Below are 18,952 nucleotides of genomic sequence, written 5' to 3' on the forward strand. Positions count from 1 at the left end.
GTTTAGAAAATATAAAGCAGAAAACGTACAGAGCGAAAACTCATAATCAAATAAAAAAAAGAAACAGTTTTAATTCTACGAAAAGAATATTAAAAAAAAATTAGTTCATTAAGTAGGCAAAGTCATGCAAATGCGATTAAGTGAAAATAGAGTTACTCTAACTCTTTAATACCCAGAGCTGGTTTTTTCTAACGCCGAAAACGGAATCACTACTAACCTAGAAGTATGTTTAAAAAACTTGAAAAATACAAGCGGACGTCAAATTTTAACCGCTTGGCTGGTCACCTACTTTCTAGAAATTTCATTGGCCGTGCAAATCACGTGAGAATTTCTACTTGCCGTCTCACTTGTCATTCGCTTACCTTCTAACCCGCAAAATTCTATTTCACTTTTTGGTTTTAGATTCAAACGATCTGGGTTTATTTGAAAGAAGCGAAAAATCATTTTAATAAATTGAGCAGACGATCCCGAACTGCGCACACGATTAGTGAACCTGAGAACTATCGCCAAACTGGACAGTGGATATCATACCATTGACATTTGCCATAGACATTTAATTCTCCGTCGTCGACAAATTGACCTGATTTTTCCTTTTGTAGACAATTTTTTTCCCTTTTCATTAATTTCTTTTTAACTCTTTACTTCGTTGTGTGGCAGCAGGTAGACCGGTTGTTAGCCTCCAGGACTTTTCGATAGTTCTAAACGAGAACAGACTGTTCTATTGAACGGAATTAACGGTGATTCCTCGAACTAGTTTTCTATTGAATGAAGATCAAACAGAACTTAATGAAAGCAGTGGAAGCAAAGGATTAATTCCAACTAATAATTCTCATATTATTCCTACTCCATAGAAATTTTCCAAAAATGGTAAGTTCTTTTTTGAATTATTCGCAAAGACTAACTGATTTTTTTACAAGAAATCTTCCATGAGTATTTTTTTTTATTTTATTACTTTTTAGTATTTAAATTATTTTAGTTACAAATTCTGTAGATAAAATAAACTTAAAACCGAAAGTGTTAATAACCCCAAGAATTTAGCAGTTTTTTAACGTAATTTTGTTTCTGTTGTTCTTAATCCGACGATAATTGCATTAAACTATTTAAAAGCTGTAAATATTTTACGGTATAAAAATTCCAAATTAAATTACTGTAAGAAGCACCGGGACTCTGTTATACTGTAATTTTTATATATAGAAATGTTTGTAAAATCACTGAATAACCATAATTTAAAAAATATTACTATAAAAATTTTATTTTACGGTAAAATGGATTTCGCGGATTTTGCACTCCAACACAGAGAGTACCAACACTTTTTTTATAAATTTTATCAGGAATATTTTACAGTATAGATAAAAATATTTAAAACAAGTTAATTAATTACTTTCATTAGAATTATCAATGGAAGGTTACTGTGAAAATCATGCAATAATTATGATACTTAAACGCACAACATATATCTCAGATTCTATGAATTAATTCAAAAGCGAAAAAAAAAATTTCTATGAACCTAGAAAAAATTATTAAAAAAAAAAACTATGGAGAACAAATATTCTAAAGAAAGACTGTAAAATTATAATAATATATTCTTAAAAGTGTAGTTATTTAATATAATGAAGGAGAAGTAATTAACTAGTGTAAGTAATTCATTAGAATTTTTCTTGTTACCCTTTACCCATGGTAATGGATTCAACAAAGTCAACGAGTTACCCATGGTAAAGAATCGTGATTTTCTCTCCCTTAACGCATTTGCAAATTGAGATCCCTCAAAATTCTATCAAGTTTGTGACACGTCTTTTGAATTTTGCTCAAACTTAACTTAAACTTAAGTAAACTTACAAGTTATTGTCTAAAGTAAATTGTATCTCGAACAGGTAATGGATGGTATAAGTTTGAATCACATACGTATACTAATCTCTTCTTTGTGTTATCTAGAACGTTGGCATAAAATATTCAATTTGTATGCGATTAATCAATCCTTTCGATTTCTTCTGAAACTTTTACAAAACAGGTTTGCTTTTTTATTTGCTTAAATTAAGGAAAATAAAAAAAAAAATTTCTCTCAAATAATTAAATCGAAACAGTTACTACCAATGTATTGAACATATCAAATATAGCTACATTTATCTAATATATTACTTTAAGAGTTACAATTGCCGTAACTATTAAACACGAAAACTTATGTTTGGCAAAATTAATTATTACTATTATTTTTGGGCATTTCAGATTGCATTGAATTAGAATCGAGTTTCTCGCCCCTATCTAACTTGCTCAATAATTCGTTTCCGATCTCAGCTTGCGTGAAGTTAATAAAAATTCTAGGTTATTAGAATTATTAAACGGAGACTGGATTACGATTGAACTTAAATTGCTATTAAAGTAAACGAAATTTTTTCTCACATTATAAAGTTGCTCATTAGTTTTGTTGCCCACTTAGGCTTGTGATCAAGGCATACTGAAGCTCAAATTAACAAGGTGAGAAACATACACGGAGTATAAATCAAGACAGTTAGTGTTGCTTACTTTGCATACATATAGCTTTTAGAAATTATGGTGGGTGTTAAACTAATATCGTGAAATTTTGTTACCACCTTATGACGGTGTTCAATTAAAACCCATATTATCGTATGAAATACATACTTCTTCTTAAACATGAGTTCAGTTCTAACAGAAATGTATTATGTGCTTTGAGGAATTTAAAATAACTAAAGCTCAATTATTATACATAGCTCTATAAAATTATTTATTATAATTAGCAATATGGCAAATTTTTGTATCGATTTCGGAAAGTTTAGTTTAATTTTTCGATGATTAGACAGTAAGATAAAATTTAATGTATCAAAAAGTTTAGGTAATGGGTGATATTATTGACTTTTAAATCAACTGTTGGAGGAATTTTGCAAGCTTCATGACCTGACTGGCGGTTTAGGAAAAAATGGCAAAATCGGGAGAATAATTCTCCCCAATACACTATTTTCCTATCTAATAACATGGAAAAACCGGTTATGCTATGCGAAGTAGAGTGCAGTTTAAAATACGATTTTTTACATACAGAGCCATCAGTGGGTTAATAAATACTTTCGAAAATTTTAAGAAAGATATTGATTCACAGAATAGATAACTTCTTCAAATTTCATTTGATTCACATAATTTCAACAGTAGATTATCCGTGGGGTGTACACTGTTCACGTTCGCATAGGAATTTTTACAAAAAATTGTTGAATGGAAGTTGTTTCCATGTCATAGCTAAAGATTTAATTGATAAAATAAGCACTTTAAAATAACGTGCATCAAGCTTTAAGCTTTCTTAGCATTACTAACTCTATTTAGATAATTAATCGTTTAACGAAATTAAATAAGCTGACTATCCATCAAAAAATAGAAAAATTTATCTAGTTTATAGCAGGTTATTAAATAAACTTAACCAACAAATATATACATTCTGGTTATAAAAGAAGAATTTCTAGTAAGCTCGTTGTAAAAAATACCAAGTTTAATGCAGAAGTACTTTTACTTAATAAGTTTAATAAATTTCAACTGAATTGTTCAAATGATAAAATGAATTGTGAGTCACAAATGATTGCAAGGCAATCTTTTTGAAATCAAAATAGAAGACTGTCTTTTTTTGCAGGTTTCATATCATACCAGTTAACGAAAGCAGATAGATTAGAAACTTATTTTGTATTTCATTTCACGTAGAAGTTTATTCACGAAGATTCCAGCTTTTCTCTTTCATTAGCGATTTGGGTCAAGTTCTTGAATTAATTTATTCGTTTATGTTTTCGAACGTCTATAGATTGCAGATAGTCATTAAACGGCACCAATAAAAATATGTTTTTAAAAATTTTTTAATGGATCATCTTTGAATTAAAATATGTGCTAATAATTTCAGTACTTATTTTCTATAAAATTTTTAATGGAGAATAATTTTGCTTCCTGAAAGAAATGTTTTTCGTTCCTGCGTATTCGTATACTGTATTTTTTAACTTCTCGCTTAAAAATAGTTCCTGAAAAAGCCAAGAATTCGGTTTTATAGATTCATTTAGTTTTGTAAACATTTACCGCAATTCGTAACCTTGCAATTTTGAACCCAATACAGAAGACAAGAGAGCTCCTGGATCAGGTATTGGGAAAAATTTGTCTTCGTGGTGGACATTTTGTTGGAATTAACCCGCCTTTGCGTTACATGGAGTGGAAATCTACGAAAACGTCCCATGGTTAGCTTGACAGCAAAGGGACTCTAACCCATAATCTCTTCATCACTGAGGGTATTTTATGTCTGCACCATGATTACTGTGATCCTAGTACGGAATTCGTATCGACCAGCCATTGCTGGAATTTGAACCCGAGTCACATCATTGGGTGCTGAATACTCTAATAATTAAATAAAACATTTATGAAAATTCCCATGCCAGTTATGCGGGGTTTTTTTTTTCAAATTAATTTTTGGTGAGAAAGTGGGGCAGTATGAAGCCCATTCCCATGACTACTAAATTCGTTGTTTTAAATGTGATTTAATGCAGATGTTTCAAACATGGATCCTGCAAAAGCAAAGAAAAAAAACGATGTTCACTCAACTGAAAAAAATTTCTTTAATAAAGTATAAGAAAGAAATTACCTTGAATCTCTTATTATCTTAACTTTCCCCGGTATCCCGATTTGGAACTCAAGGACTTACCTCAATAGTATCAAAAGTGACTTTTAAATTGCTACAGCGATAAGAGTGGAATATTTAAATTGAAAAATGAATTTGAAATCAAGCATTTTACTATATTCGTTCGAAATTTATCTACTATTTAATAATGCGTGCTGTAGAGTAATTAGGAAAATGGAAAAATTCTGCAAAATAAATTAACATGTCTGAAAATTTAAATAATTTCTAATTTAAGTTTTAAAAGATTTCTGATTTTTTCTTTAAAGATTTCTGAAGTCATACTAATAGGAATTAGTTTATGCAAAATAATTTTGCAGTTCGGGTTTCACTCCTTTACAATTTTACTTATTTCAAATTTTTTCTATAGCTAAAAAAATTTGCAATGAATAGAACTGCTTAATTGCTATCTCAATTGCTACTGCTCAATTTATAAAGCCTGCGATAGCCCGAGGGTAAGGCTTCCTTCCGTATTTCTAGAACCCCCTCTAAATATTATTAGTTAATTTAAAAATGATCTAGTAGAATTACAAGTTAATAAAAATATATGTAAAAATCTATCATAATTTACTTACTTGATAAAAAAAATGAAAAAGCATTTTATATGCTAGCAAGCAACATGTAAATTTGGCAATATAATCAATGAGAATAGATTTTATTTTCTTAAATATATTTGCTAACTTTCACCGTTCAAACAAAAGGGAAAATAACTATAACCATCTATAGCTAAACCTATTAAATTTCTAAAATTCAAACGTAAAAATTTAATGCATACAAAATGAGCTTTAAATTAGCATTCAAAATATCTTCTATTTTTACACAAAATAAAATATAAAATGATCATCATCTCTTATAAATTTAGTTAATAATACAACGAAATCAGTAAACAAAACAATTTAATTACATAAAGTGTAAAAAGTAAGTTATAATCCACAGCGCACAAAATTATTCACAATTAATATCATATAATTAATCATTTATAATTAATCATTTGTAATTAATCATTTATAATTTATCATAATTGTTAATAATTATTTTGTAAATTTTTCTCTTAAAATTGTTTAACTGTTTGCTTTTTGCATAATCAGTCAAAAAACGTGTTATAAACTAAAGGGAAATGTTTAAATAAAATACTTTTGAGCTGTGAAATTATATATTCAATCGAATACCCAAGTTTTACATTTTATGATTTATATTACCAATAGAAATGTTCTATATATTGCAAATAAAATTAAAAATTTAATGAATTTATAATTCTAACAAAAATTTTTTTTACGTCTGCAATAGTATTTCTTAAAATATTGATAGATCTAGAAGCATAACTATGTAAGACTACTTAGAAATCAAACTTTTTTTCTAAGAAAAATGTCAGTATGGAATTTCAAATTGCGTTTTAGTAATGCAAAACTATATCAGCTAAAATTGCTTTGCATGTTTGTCAGATATTAGTTTTGCATATTATATGTAAATAAATAAAATAAAAAAACATCTGGTATAATTTTCATCGTTGTGTAATTTGTTTTCCGAAAAAGGTTTAATATATACGGCGTAATCTATTATAAGAATTTGATATGCTTTATTTTTACTAAAAAGAAGGAAAACGCTTTTGTTATAAATTCGTTTCTATCAACATCATTTTTTAATTGTTTTGCTTACTTTCTGATTATTTTCGTAATCTCAAATTTTTATTTCGAATAAAATAAAACATTCTAGTTGCAGTAATAAATTCTTTTTCAACAACATAAAAATTGAAAACAAATCGTAAGGCATTTTTCATAAAAATATAAATATCGTGTTATACGAGAAAAAAACAACTCTGCAATGATTTTTTTTTTAATCCGATTTTATTATTTAAATCTGTAGTTTTATTTGATATCTATTTTCCTCATCAGTAGTAAGCACCAGATAATATTTCGAAACTTAAATTAAACTTTATAAATTATTTATTCTTAAAAGGTATTGTTTTTTCGCATGAGTTTTTATTATATTATTTATTAGTCTTTATTCCTTTGCTTAAATTGCTACTGTCTTAAGATAGTTTTATACAATTTTACTTTATTTATAAAAAAAATGTGTTGAATCACTATTATCGCTGCTTTTTGAAGGATTTTTCTATTCAAATATTTTGCATTTTCTGAAAATAAAATAGGACTTTTCCTGAAAAATTCAAAAATTTTCATCTTCATTTTGAATAAATATTAAATATATACTAACTTTTGAAGACTCTCTATTGCAGTATCGCTTAATAGAAAAAATTTAATTGATACTGTAGAATTGAAAATCAAAGATAATAAACGGAGAAAAAATACTCTGATAAAATCACTGTACTGTATGATAATGACATATTACTGTACTCTACGGTAAAATAAAAATCATAATTCTGGTAATAAAAGTCAACATATACGGTACTTAAACCGTTTTTCCTTTCAGTTGATAACGGTTTACTGGAAATTCTGGCTTTCAAAATAACAGTTTTTATTACCCCACATTTAGTAAAAAATACAAAACTGAAAAGTGAATTTAACCAAAAAAAAAAAGTGGTTTTCATGCTCTGTTCTAAAGTATTATAATAAAATTTTTAAATTTTACAGCGTTTACTAAATTTTATCACATATTATAAAAACATATTTTATTGTTAATTTTACCCAAGTGCTTCGGTAAAAATTGCCGATCTTTTTGGTGTTCCCTCAGAGCCTAAAAATTAGTAAATGTTACTATACTGTGGTAATAAAACATACCTTTTAATATGTGATAAAATTTTGTAGTTTTGTCATGATACCTTGCATGACTTAAAAACCATTTATTCAGTTCAATTTTCTTTTCAGTTTAGTAATTTTCTATTAAATGTGTGGTAATAAACACTATAATTTTGAAAACCATAATTCCAGGTAAATCATGACCGTATGAACGGAAAAATTAACAAATAAATAGTTTATGTACCATATGTTTTGGTTTTATTAACCGGAATTATGTTGTTGTTTTCTTACTAGAAATGTCATTATGATACAACATGGTAATTTTAACAGAATTTTTTTCACTATCTATTAGTTTTTTTCTAATAAAAAAACCTTTTGCTTTTTAATCATTTATTGAATTGAAAGGTTATCAAAATGTTCGAACTAAAGGATTTCGATTAAGTGATTTTTCCCAAGTTCTTTAAAATATGGAAAGCAAATATTTAAAATATGAAGGATTTATTCTCTCGAATTTGTTCTAAGTACTTTCGCAATAATTTTTCTCAAAAATATTCTCAATTCATATTCAGTAGCTGATTTAAATTTCGTGTAACGGATCAAGAATAAGAATGCCAAACGCCACGCCTAAAAACCTCATTGTGCTCGAGACGACCTCGAAAATGTCCTTTGTTTTCTATAAATCGCAGTCAATTATTCTATCGATAAGGATATTTTTAATCATGAATAATTGTCTAAGAAATGTAAATAATATTAAAGATTTATAAAACTAACATCATCAATCAGTTTAATTATTATTCTAAGTACTATGAATTAAGGATAATTATTAGTAATATAAAAATTATTAGTAGAATAGTAATTATTTTATTTTAATTATTTTAAACATAATTCAAATCTGATTGCATTTATTATTGTTATAACCTAATGATGTTTTTCATTTCTACAAGATTTAGTTCAAAACTTTTCTCAGCAAATTAACAGCTTTTTTTGCTGCAAGCTTCTCTAGGTAAAAAAGTATACACTGAAATAAGTTCCGGGTCCCAAGTTGCCGCAACTTTTTATCATAAAATCCATCTTACAGGAACATATTACGAAACAAAAAATATTATCTACCGTATTTTTTACTGTAATAGTTACCGTAAAATCACTGAATCACTCAAATTACATAAATTTTACTGTAAAAATTACAGTACACAATTAGAAGTCTCTAGGAAAAAGATAGTTAAATAACAATTTGATCGCTTGTTATTATACCATATTCAAACAAACAGGTCCACCAAATGAGGCAACTTAGTTCTTTGCAGCTGGGTGCGTATTATAGCCGAGAGGGCTAATCTGTCAATCTGCTGACCGACAGAACGGGGTTCGAGTCAAGACGTTGACAACCAGATAAACTAATTGAACCACATTCCACGGTTAATTTGATAAAACACAACTCAACCACAACCTAACTTCAATGTTCGTTACCCATAGGAAAGCCTAGCATTGAAGCTCAGTTTAATATTTCTTAACGGTTTTAAAACCATGCTACTTGAAAATGGTTCAAAAATTTTTAAGTTTTGTATTCATGATTTTTTTAACCATACTGGTTGTAAATGATTTCTAAACAGTAAATGTAAAAAAAAAATGCTCTTTACCGTAAACTTTTACGGCTGATAAGATGGGCAGACATCAGCCAGTTTTTTACCGTAATTTTAGAACGACAATTCTAACAGTGTATAATATTTCACAGTAAAAATGGATTTTACAGTAAATTGATTCTACGGATAATGCAGCCTAACTGCCGGTTCGTTAGATTTTAATGTGACCGGAATTTTTCACAGTGCGAATATAAACTTAAAATTTAAACAAAAAATTTAGCGATTCCTCTTTTTCATTTTATAACACAAACTGAGAAAAAGTATTAGTTTCACGGTTTATTCTAATTTTTTAAAGTAAATTAACTAGAATTTATTAGAAAATAGTGCGAAATAAGTCTTTTAGACAATTTTTTTTAATTAAGTGCAAAAACTTTAAAAGCTTATCTTTTACTCTTATCACATGAAAAATAAGTATTAATAAGTTAATATTATTGGACTATTAATTTGTTAAGAATTAAATATATGTTTTAGAGTTACGAAATTGAAAAAAATGAATCTTCAGATAAAAGTCTATTGATATTTAGTGATTAAATGATTTGCTAATATTAAAAAAGCTATCATTATCAACAAATAATGCTTTCTTTGATGCTAAGAATTTTTTTTATTATTCAATCTATGTTAATTAATCCCACAGAAATAAGAAAAAAACGTATACTCTAATTAATTAGTACTAAATGCGTGTACAATGTGTTTAAAAAAATGCACGAATAACTACAAAAAATAGTATTTTTTTACAATTTCCAGTAGGAAAATAAAAATTCGTCAAAATGAACTATTTTTTTAGATGATAATTTTATCCTTTCGTCCTCACAGTTTGCGCAAGCTGCCAAAATAAAATTACTGCTTTACATTCCCTATAAAATTCATAGTCTCCGTTGAAAATGATTTAAAATCTATTTACCAGATATTTATTTGAGATATATAGGTTTATGTTCTTGTCCGTTTTATTTTTTTAAAAAAAACTTCATTTTAAAATGGCAATTTTACACCTTGTTTTTCGTGAACTAAATAGCTGATCTCAATTTATCACTCCCAAATATTTTTTATTCAGCATTCTATTTCCACAACAAAGTAAAAGATGATAGAATAAGGAAAACTGACAAATATTCCAGTAGTTCTATTTTTGTTAAAGCATCATTCAACAATATCGGTAATTATTTTTTATATTTTATATTGTATTCCAAACATTCGAAAGTTAAAAAAAATTGAGCATAACTGTTGCCGTCTGAATATTAAAAAAAAAAACTCGCTCAACTAGATGAATTTTTACTCAATTCAACGTATGGCCTGTATTTTTAACGTGAAAAAATAAACGTGGTCATTGACTTTACGAATGTCTACTATAGTTTCGGTTTCGAGGTTCACGAATTCATTTAAAACGCATCACAGGTTTTTTTCACACATCATTCTGGGAAGTTTTTATATGAGGAAAAATAAGCTAAGGAGTGCACTTCATTATCGTATGCTTCAATGAAATTGAAGAATCATAACTATTAAGGCCCTGCTGAATGTTGAAGGTTTTTTTTTTATTCGTAATTCCGAGGTTAAGACCTTTTAGTTTTTTTATTTTTAGAGAGGGAACAAAATCGTTGTTCTGATTTGAAATTTTTTTATAGATCTGATTGTTAAATTAACTGAAAAAAATTATTTTTTCAGATTAACTGCACTTCTTAAATTAAGTGGTTTAGAAAGCTATTTTACTAATAGTAATCAGTTATTAGCTTTATTAACTCATTAGAGATTAAATGAAATATTTTACCCAGTTTAAATCAATCTTCAGTATTTAAAGTTTTTTTTTTTAATTTTATAGATTTTTTAATTACAAGAGGCATGTTTATAACAGCAATAAACGTTTACACATAGTTATATTTCCAAAACTATTCTTAATTAGTAATTTAGAATTGACTTTTAAAAATTAAGCTCAGAAAAGCACAAATTAAACATTAATAAAAAATGCTTCTAAGATATACTTTTTAATTCTACTTAAATTTAACTCTCTAGGAATAAAACTAAAATTATAACCTAATTTGAATTAATATTTTGTACTTGAAGAATTTAATTGTTTCAACTTTAAGTTTTAAAGAAAGGTTTATAATAGTAATCGCTGATTAACCCGTGGCATTTTTTCCGTAAAACCTATAAAATAGGAAAAATGGAACGAATTTTAAAAATTTTGCTAAACAAATATTACATTGGTAATGAAATGCTTTCAGAATAATTTTTTAAATCTATTAAATTATCTTCGAGAATTATAACTGGGTAACACTGATAGCAAAATGCTCTTAACATAACTTTTCATTGGTTATCATAAATCGCGCTTTCCGAAATAATTAATTATGCATTCTTGTGAATTTTTTTTTTATTTATTTTATTGTTGTCGCTGAACTACCGACTCAATTTCGAGTTTACGACCACCAGTGTTCAACTTCGTAGACTTATAATTTTTTAACCCGATCCAGAAAACAAGGGAACTCCTGGATCAAGTATTGGGAGAAATTTGCCATCATTGAGGACTTTTTTGATGGAACTAACCAGCATTTGCGATACATGGAGTGGAAAAATACGTAAACGGTCCACGGTTAGCCCGATGGCAAGGGAATTCAAACCCATGATCCGTCAAGCACTGAGGATATTTTTCCATGGTACTTTAATCGGAACTCGCCGAAAGCATAATTCGTATCAACCAGTCACCGCTAATATTCGAACTTGGGTCACTTCATTCGGAGGTGAATGATCTATCCCCTAAGCCACCGCGACTCACTGAGATGTCATTGCAAACGACCGGGCTTTTATCTCCGGTGTTGGCTTGAACTCATCCCTGCTTCGAACCGTGTTAGCTTGTCTGGGAAGTAAAAAGGCCATTGGTCACGAAATACAGCTAGTCTTGCCAACTACTTTCTGTTTGTGTTTGACCTTGCATTAGAAGGACGAAATATAGAAATATATATTTTGTTAAAAAAATTCAATATTCAATGATTTCACTCAGGGGATATGTTTCAATATTTCACTGTAAGTGGAACTTAGACCTCCAGACTAGCAATGTACCACACAATGATATGATTATTTCATCCCACAAGGTCGTTATATTGACCTGCCGACAACAAAGCCATTCATAGATATTTTGAACACAAAATTGCAACATCCAGTTGCTTTTTCGCGTTGTCCTGAATAACTGTCTGGTGTTTCTTGATGTACGCTTAGCTTTCATAAACACGAAGCATGCATGCTTTAAGAACTCTTGCGTTACAAGTTCATCACCTAACATTATTATTTGTTAACTATTTCCTGATTCTTAGTAATTCTTCAAGAGTCTCTCTTCTCATCTTCGTTACGATTCTTTACATCCTGATGTTCTTTAAATATGTCAATACTGACTTCCTGCCTCTAAGAAAATCCCCCAAAGCAAATAAATTTGAAATCGGCTACTCGTGACTAATCTTTGACGTATCATTGACTGCAAATGATCTGATGGTGTTTCCTGTATTATTGTTTTGCGTTAGATGTATTTTGATTAAACATTTATATTTATCTAACATTTCTTAACGGGTTAGTTACGGAATTATTTTACCGGATCAATGAAATTCTATTAAAAGCTACTATCTTTAGCTTTTGTTTCCCAATACATATATTTTTTTCTTTCCCAGAACTAAAATATAAGTAAAAGTAATACCTGAAGAAATACATTATCCGTTTTTTAAAATTGAAGTGTTTTTTTTTAAAAAAAAATTGCAATTTTAAAGCTATTACACTGAGAAAAAAAGTACGGTAAAATTTATCGTGTTTCTGGCTCTATGGGAACACCAAAAAACTCGGTAAATTTTACCGAAACTCTTTGGTAATGATTTTTGTAGAATTAACAATAAATATAGTTTTATAAAATGTGATAAAATTTGGCAAATGTGGTAATTTTATCATAAAATTTAGAGCATGGCATAAAAACCGTAACTGATTAGAGCGGGGCCAAATCTACTTCTCAGTTTTGTATTTTTTATTAAATGTGTAGTAATAAGAATTATGATTTTGAAAACCAAAATTTCAGATAAAATATTATCATATGAATAAAAAAAAAGTTGCCAAATGAATAGTTTAAATAACGTATATTTTAGTTTTTACTGCCAGAATTATTTCGTTTCTTACCAGAAATGTCATTATCATACAGTTCGATATTTTGCCAGAATTTTTCTCCGAATAGCTACATGGTCTTATTTTATTTTACACCAAACCATTTTTGGGTTTCCGATTGTCAATGTTCAACTTCGTAACCTTTCAATTTTAAACCCAAACCAGAAGACTAGGGAGCTCCTAAATCGCGAACGGAAACAAACTAGTTAAGGTTTTTTGAGGGAACTAAACCACATTTGCGTTACGTGGATGATAAAATAATGAAGACTTCTTAATGCTAGCAGAGTTTACCATCCAATTATTTTACAGCAAAACGTAACTTACCATACCACCAATCAAATTAGAAAAATTCAACTGAAGCATCATCAAAATATATTGTGACAAATATTTTTATTTTTACATGCATTACGCCTTCTTAATTTTCTTCTACGAATGAAATCAATTTTTACAAGCTTTTAATATTTTTAAATATTTTTATATGTATTATTTTTTTTTCTTTTCTGTGTTAAATCAATGATTTGTTTAGGTTTTGATTTTTCATTTGATAGACTAACGTAACTATTACCACCAATCAAACTAGTAAATTTCAACTGATGCATCATCAAAATATATTTTAACAAATATTTCTTTTTACATGCAATGTGTCTTCTTAATTTTTTCCATGGATTAATTCTATTTTTACAAGCTTTTAATATTTTTTTTTAAATATTTTTCATTCATTAATTTTTCCCCTTTACTTGTGTCAAATCAATGATTTTTTTTTAAACAATAACATTTTGTGATTACTACTCTTTTTACAAACACCTATCCTAACCATTTGGTTTGAATCATAAACGCACAGTTTTAATCTGGGCAACACTGCCCTAACTTACAGTTTATTTGACGCTATCAAAGCACATTGATAAGAACGCGCTTAAAATTCGACACGAGATGCTTGTTTATCATCAAATTATCACCTCACTAATTAGAAAATAAAAAATCGAGAGCAAATAGTCTTGTTTTTCTCTAACAAAAAAAAAGGATCTGATTCCTATTCACGGGTACATCATGCGCGTTCATCATCCTATGACCCCCTTTTAACTCGACTCAACACCACGTCCAGTATCTTCAACCTTTTTTCTTCATGCTGTCTTCATTATCGAGCAGTTTGTTTCTTGTAATTCTAAGTTCGACACACTTCACGACTTTATGTTTTTGCTCTTTTACTTTTAATGTTTCATTAACGAGTCTGTGTCATGTGGTACCTGCAGGTGCAGGGTGCTACCATTTAAAAACTAAATAAGTAAAAGATAAACGAGCTAATCGAGATAAGTATAAACGGGATGCAGGGGCCTTTAATATGCTTTATGTGTATTCACGTTTTTCTTCACTTTCATAATGAAGTTAATTAGAATTTGATTATTGCTTGTAATTACTTCGTAGAGTTCATGTAGATGTTTTTAATTAGATAATTAGATACAGTTCGTATTGTAGATTTAAAAAAAGGGATTGGCTAAACACACAAATATATTTAAATTAGTATTTGCATTGCTTGATTTTCATTTAAATAACATGACAGCATTTCTACTTTCAGTTGACTTATAGATGCCTCTAAAATAACTGTTTTAAAAATATAAATAAATAAACAATTTAAATGACATTTTATTTCATTTTATCTTCGGTATTAAACAGTTCTAGTGATATGGCCTACTAGCACTGATCATCTCCGTCGCTTTGTAATAATAAATCGAACACAGAAGACAGGAGAACTATTTCATCAAACAATAATGACAAACTTGCTTCCATTGATGGCTCAGGGGGTAGTTAGCTCACTTCCCAATGAGGAGACCCGGGTTCGAATCCCAACAATGGCTGGTCGATGTAGCACTGATCCTGCATCGACCACACTGTTGATAGATGGATCATTCTCTCTCCTCGTAACGCAAATACGGGATAATTCTATCAAAAAGTCACCACTCCTCAATACTTTATCCAGAAGTTCCCTTGTCTTCTGGATCGGGTTCAAAATTGCAAGGTTTCAGAGTTGAACTTTGGTAGTCTTAAACTCAAAAATCAAACTTTAACTCGGCCCTTCAACAACTGTTATTAAAATTAAAAAATAAATTAAAAACTTGCTTTTGTGAAAGTTTTATTTTAGATGATTTATTTATGATGAAAACCTCTCTTGGTTAACCCGAATGTGAGGGTACTCTCACACATGATCTGTCTACCACTATAAAAAATTTCCGTCAGCACTGTTTTCTGTGCGTTCCGAGAGCAAAACACTGAAGTAAATCCACACTGATATTCGAATATGCGACACCTCGTGGGATTCAAGGGCTCTTCTTTCTTCGAACAATATTAATGATTTTGCAGAATAAAACTATAAAACTTAGTTACGTCTTCTGGAAATCATTTTTAATTTACATCTTACATTCGAAGCATACAAGAGGCAGTTTTCAACTGAGATTAGGCTGATTATTGAAAAAAAAATATCCTAAATCAATATCCCTGATGTTTTATAAATATTTTACTGGAAAAAGTTCCATAGTTTGAACTAATGCGTCAGTCTTTGCATACAAATACAGTTATTACATTTTTCAAAAATGTTTCTTTGATAATGAATAGAAGCAACATAATAAAATCGGAGTTCTGCTAAATAAGAAGAAAATCATAAAATAGCAAAAATAATCATGTTATAATCAACTCAACCTAGCAATTTTAATTTGTTTTTTTCAAAATTTATTTTTTTAATGGTTAAATTATTTCGAACAAATATTAGTTATCAAATGACCCAGAACTTGAACCGTTATAGTTCCACGCGTCTCATCTTCGTCAATAATCACAATTGATTTAAAAGATTTTTTTTTTTCGAACATAAAACTGTAGCAGACGACGAAATGCGACAAGCACGCGAAAAGTAACGGTTCGCTGCTTGTGGAAAGAGCTTCGAACTTAAGCTTAGTGAGGTCACGTGACACCGTCCATGCATGTCCTTTGCACTGTTGTGGCCGATTACCCTAAATGAATGAAATGGCCTTACTTTAATGAACATTAATTTCTATGAAACAATATATATCTCAAGATTGGTGACAGTTTCGGCGAAGGGAAACTTCACCTAATTGTTGTTTATCGGCATTAAAGAGAACATCATATCTTCACTAATTATAGTATTTTTGTCGTGCCACAAAGCTATGATGAGTATTGTTACATGTCCCGAATATTTTATTCCGAAATGTTAAACTACAATTGTGTTATTTTAAAATCTGTAATTATCATATCTCAATTATCTTCTCTTGTCAAATCCTATAGAAATATACATAAATGAATCTATAGAAGTTTTCATTAAATAATATACATTCACAATACGTAACTTGATTTTTAGAGCAGTTATATTTTTTTCTCTATCCAAACTCCAGTTGGATAGTAAAACTTATAAATCTTTAAACCCGTTATATAATTCAAATTTGCTATATAATGCCGTTACATCTTTTACAAACTTAATTCTAACAACTGACGAAATTTATTTCCAAAAAAAAAAATTATACCTTACAATTAAAAAAAATTTTGACCACTATTAAATAAAATAATAAAATGTAATAAATATTTAATAAAGGTTACTTTTTGCATGGATTTATCTCTGGATGAAATAGTTATATAATTGTGGGCAGAAATTTTTCAATTCTAATAAAAAGTTCTGGTGATATAACGCAATACGCAAAATACGCAAGAAGCAAAATTAACATTAGAGAATCCAAACTTTGGAGAGCTCTCCTGGTCAAATTATTCGAACCATATTTTTCGAAATTTCGGCTGCCCACTATATTTTAGTGATCAGGAATCTGAATCCATCGAAAAAAAAGATGTTTATTACGAGACAATACGTTTTTTTTTTTTGTCTAATTTCGTGAAATAAAATTTCGTTTACACTTATTAATTAGCTTATTTGAGGTCACCCCCTCGAGCCATTAAGATTGAGTCCCAGAACGTGAAGATCCAATCATTAGATCAAAAGTAATGCATGATATTTAATTTTTTCTTCTTTTTTTGCTCACTGTTCATCTTAAAAAGAACCTCTCTAAGCTGGTTGCTCTAAGGTAGATTTCATTCAATCTCAAGTGTGAATAAAACAGTTTCAACTACTTTGATTATGAACCTTATGAGGTTGATTTTTGAATTCAACTTCAGATATACCTCAAATCAATCCTAACAACTTAAAACAACCTTAAATAAACTTTCGAAATTTATATTTTTGAAATGGACGTAATTCTTTTTTTAGTCCAGTTTTTGTAAAAAGTTAAAATCTCTCGAATATTCGAATATAAATTATTTCAGTATTTCTCAATATGCAAATTGCTTTTCTTTCCTTCCTTTTTCTCTTATTAGGAAAGTTTAAATGCATATTCTACAGAATACAGCAGTCTTATATTCTCTTTTCTTACATTCTCATACACATAATATCTATATCGCTTTAATAAACAGACCGTGATAATGTTTTAAAAACACCTTATCAAAAAAAAGTTATAGAAACTCTTCCGCAAACTTATTTGTTTTATGAACGGATGCAGAAAAAAACTCACTATTTTTTATCCCTTAACAGCCACAACGGCCCATTTCACGCACTCAATTATGACTGCAATAAATTATAGGCCCATATTTGTCATTCAAAGAGATCTTTTGTTCGCTGATCCCAAACATTTTCACGCCTCTTGAACTATTCGTCGCATGAAGTGAAACATCCTCGGCGCTCTGTTTTTGTCCTCTTTGAATTTATTTAAAGAAAACGATCAATCAATTATACTAGATTTCGTGTTTATGATTGAAAAGATAACATTTTTTGATATTTTTTTTTATTTCTATTTTTAATGCCACAATAATTTTTATTTACTTTTTTTATTTCTAATAACTATAATAATCATAAATTTATAATAATTCTTAATTTATTTAATAATAATTATTAATTTATTAAATAATAATTATTAATTCATAATATTTTTTAATTTCTAAAAAGTATAATAATTATTAGTTTATAATAATTATTAATTTATAATAATTATTAATTTATAATAATTATTAACTTATATAATAATAATTGTTAATTCAAAATATTTTTTTTTATTTCTACGTCATTTAAAAGATTTATTACTACAGAATTTTGTTAAAATTATTTTAAGTTACTTTTTTTAATGTCGGCATAAATTTTTAATCAAGTCTGTCTCCATTTAAATGTAACATGTAATCATAATCTTTCGGTGGCAATGTTAAACTTATCATGAACTAAATAACTATCATTATTTCAATGAACTGAAACAGATGCTTATTAAAAAAATAATAAATTCAATTGAATTTGCGATAATACCACCTTTTTCGCCACGCACTCTCTGCTCCTTCTATTGTACTGTGCGAGATGTCCTAATGATTAAAGAGATTTTGTTGACACGTTTGTCTCACATTAGCCCTAAAGCTAACCTTATTTTCTACCCCCAAGCTAAACTGCGTTTTAGAAAACATTTTCCCGCTTGCGCTGTGAAGCTCAAGCAGTGTTTGCTTTACATTGGGGAAATCGGTAGCGCGGTGCAAAATCTCTCTACTGTTTAAAAAAGCACAAGCTTTTGCTGGAATGTAAACTCCATGTTTCATCTAAGTAAATTTCTTCTTATCCTATTGGGAATATATAATTTGCTCACGACTAAATTATGAATGCATCCACATAAATATATAAATTATAAATTTTTTTTAAACTCATCTAAAATTTAATAAATGCAGTCAAACCTTAAGGTGGACTCAGAGGCAAAAATGTTTATCAAATTTTTAATTCAATTTATTTTTATCTTTTATTAGCAGATACTCTAAATTTGCAATAAAAAAAA

General features: G+C 28.5%; 1 protein-coding gene across 2 annotated transcripts in view; it reads left to right on the plus strand.

The window, feature by feature from the left end:
• The first annotated feature begins 640 nt into the window (after nt 1-640).
• The window catches only part of LOC107450689 (chitinase 7), an 80,063-nt gene continuing 61,751 nt past the window's right edge, over nt 641-18,952 (plus strand). The window contains exon 1 of one of the 2 annotated variants that reach the window (XM_071180017.1): nt 641-867. In XM_071180017.1, the coding sequence (XP_071036118.1) occupies nt 865-867 (3 nt within the window). In that variant the 5' untranslated portion in view covers nt 641-864. The remainder of the gene's footprint in view (nt 868-18,952) is intronic. The other variant, XM_071180018.1, reaches the window with a different exon arrangement.

Source organism: Parasteatoda tepidariorum, chromosome 4, assembly GCF_043381705.1.
Source record: "Parasteatoda tepidariorum isolate YZ-2023 chromosome 4, CAS_Ptep_4.0, whole genome shotgun sequence".
Taxonomy (NCBI): domain Eukaryota; kingdom Metazoa; phylum Arthropoda; class Arachnida; order Araneae; family Theridiidae; genus Parasteatoda; species Parasteatoda tepidariorum.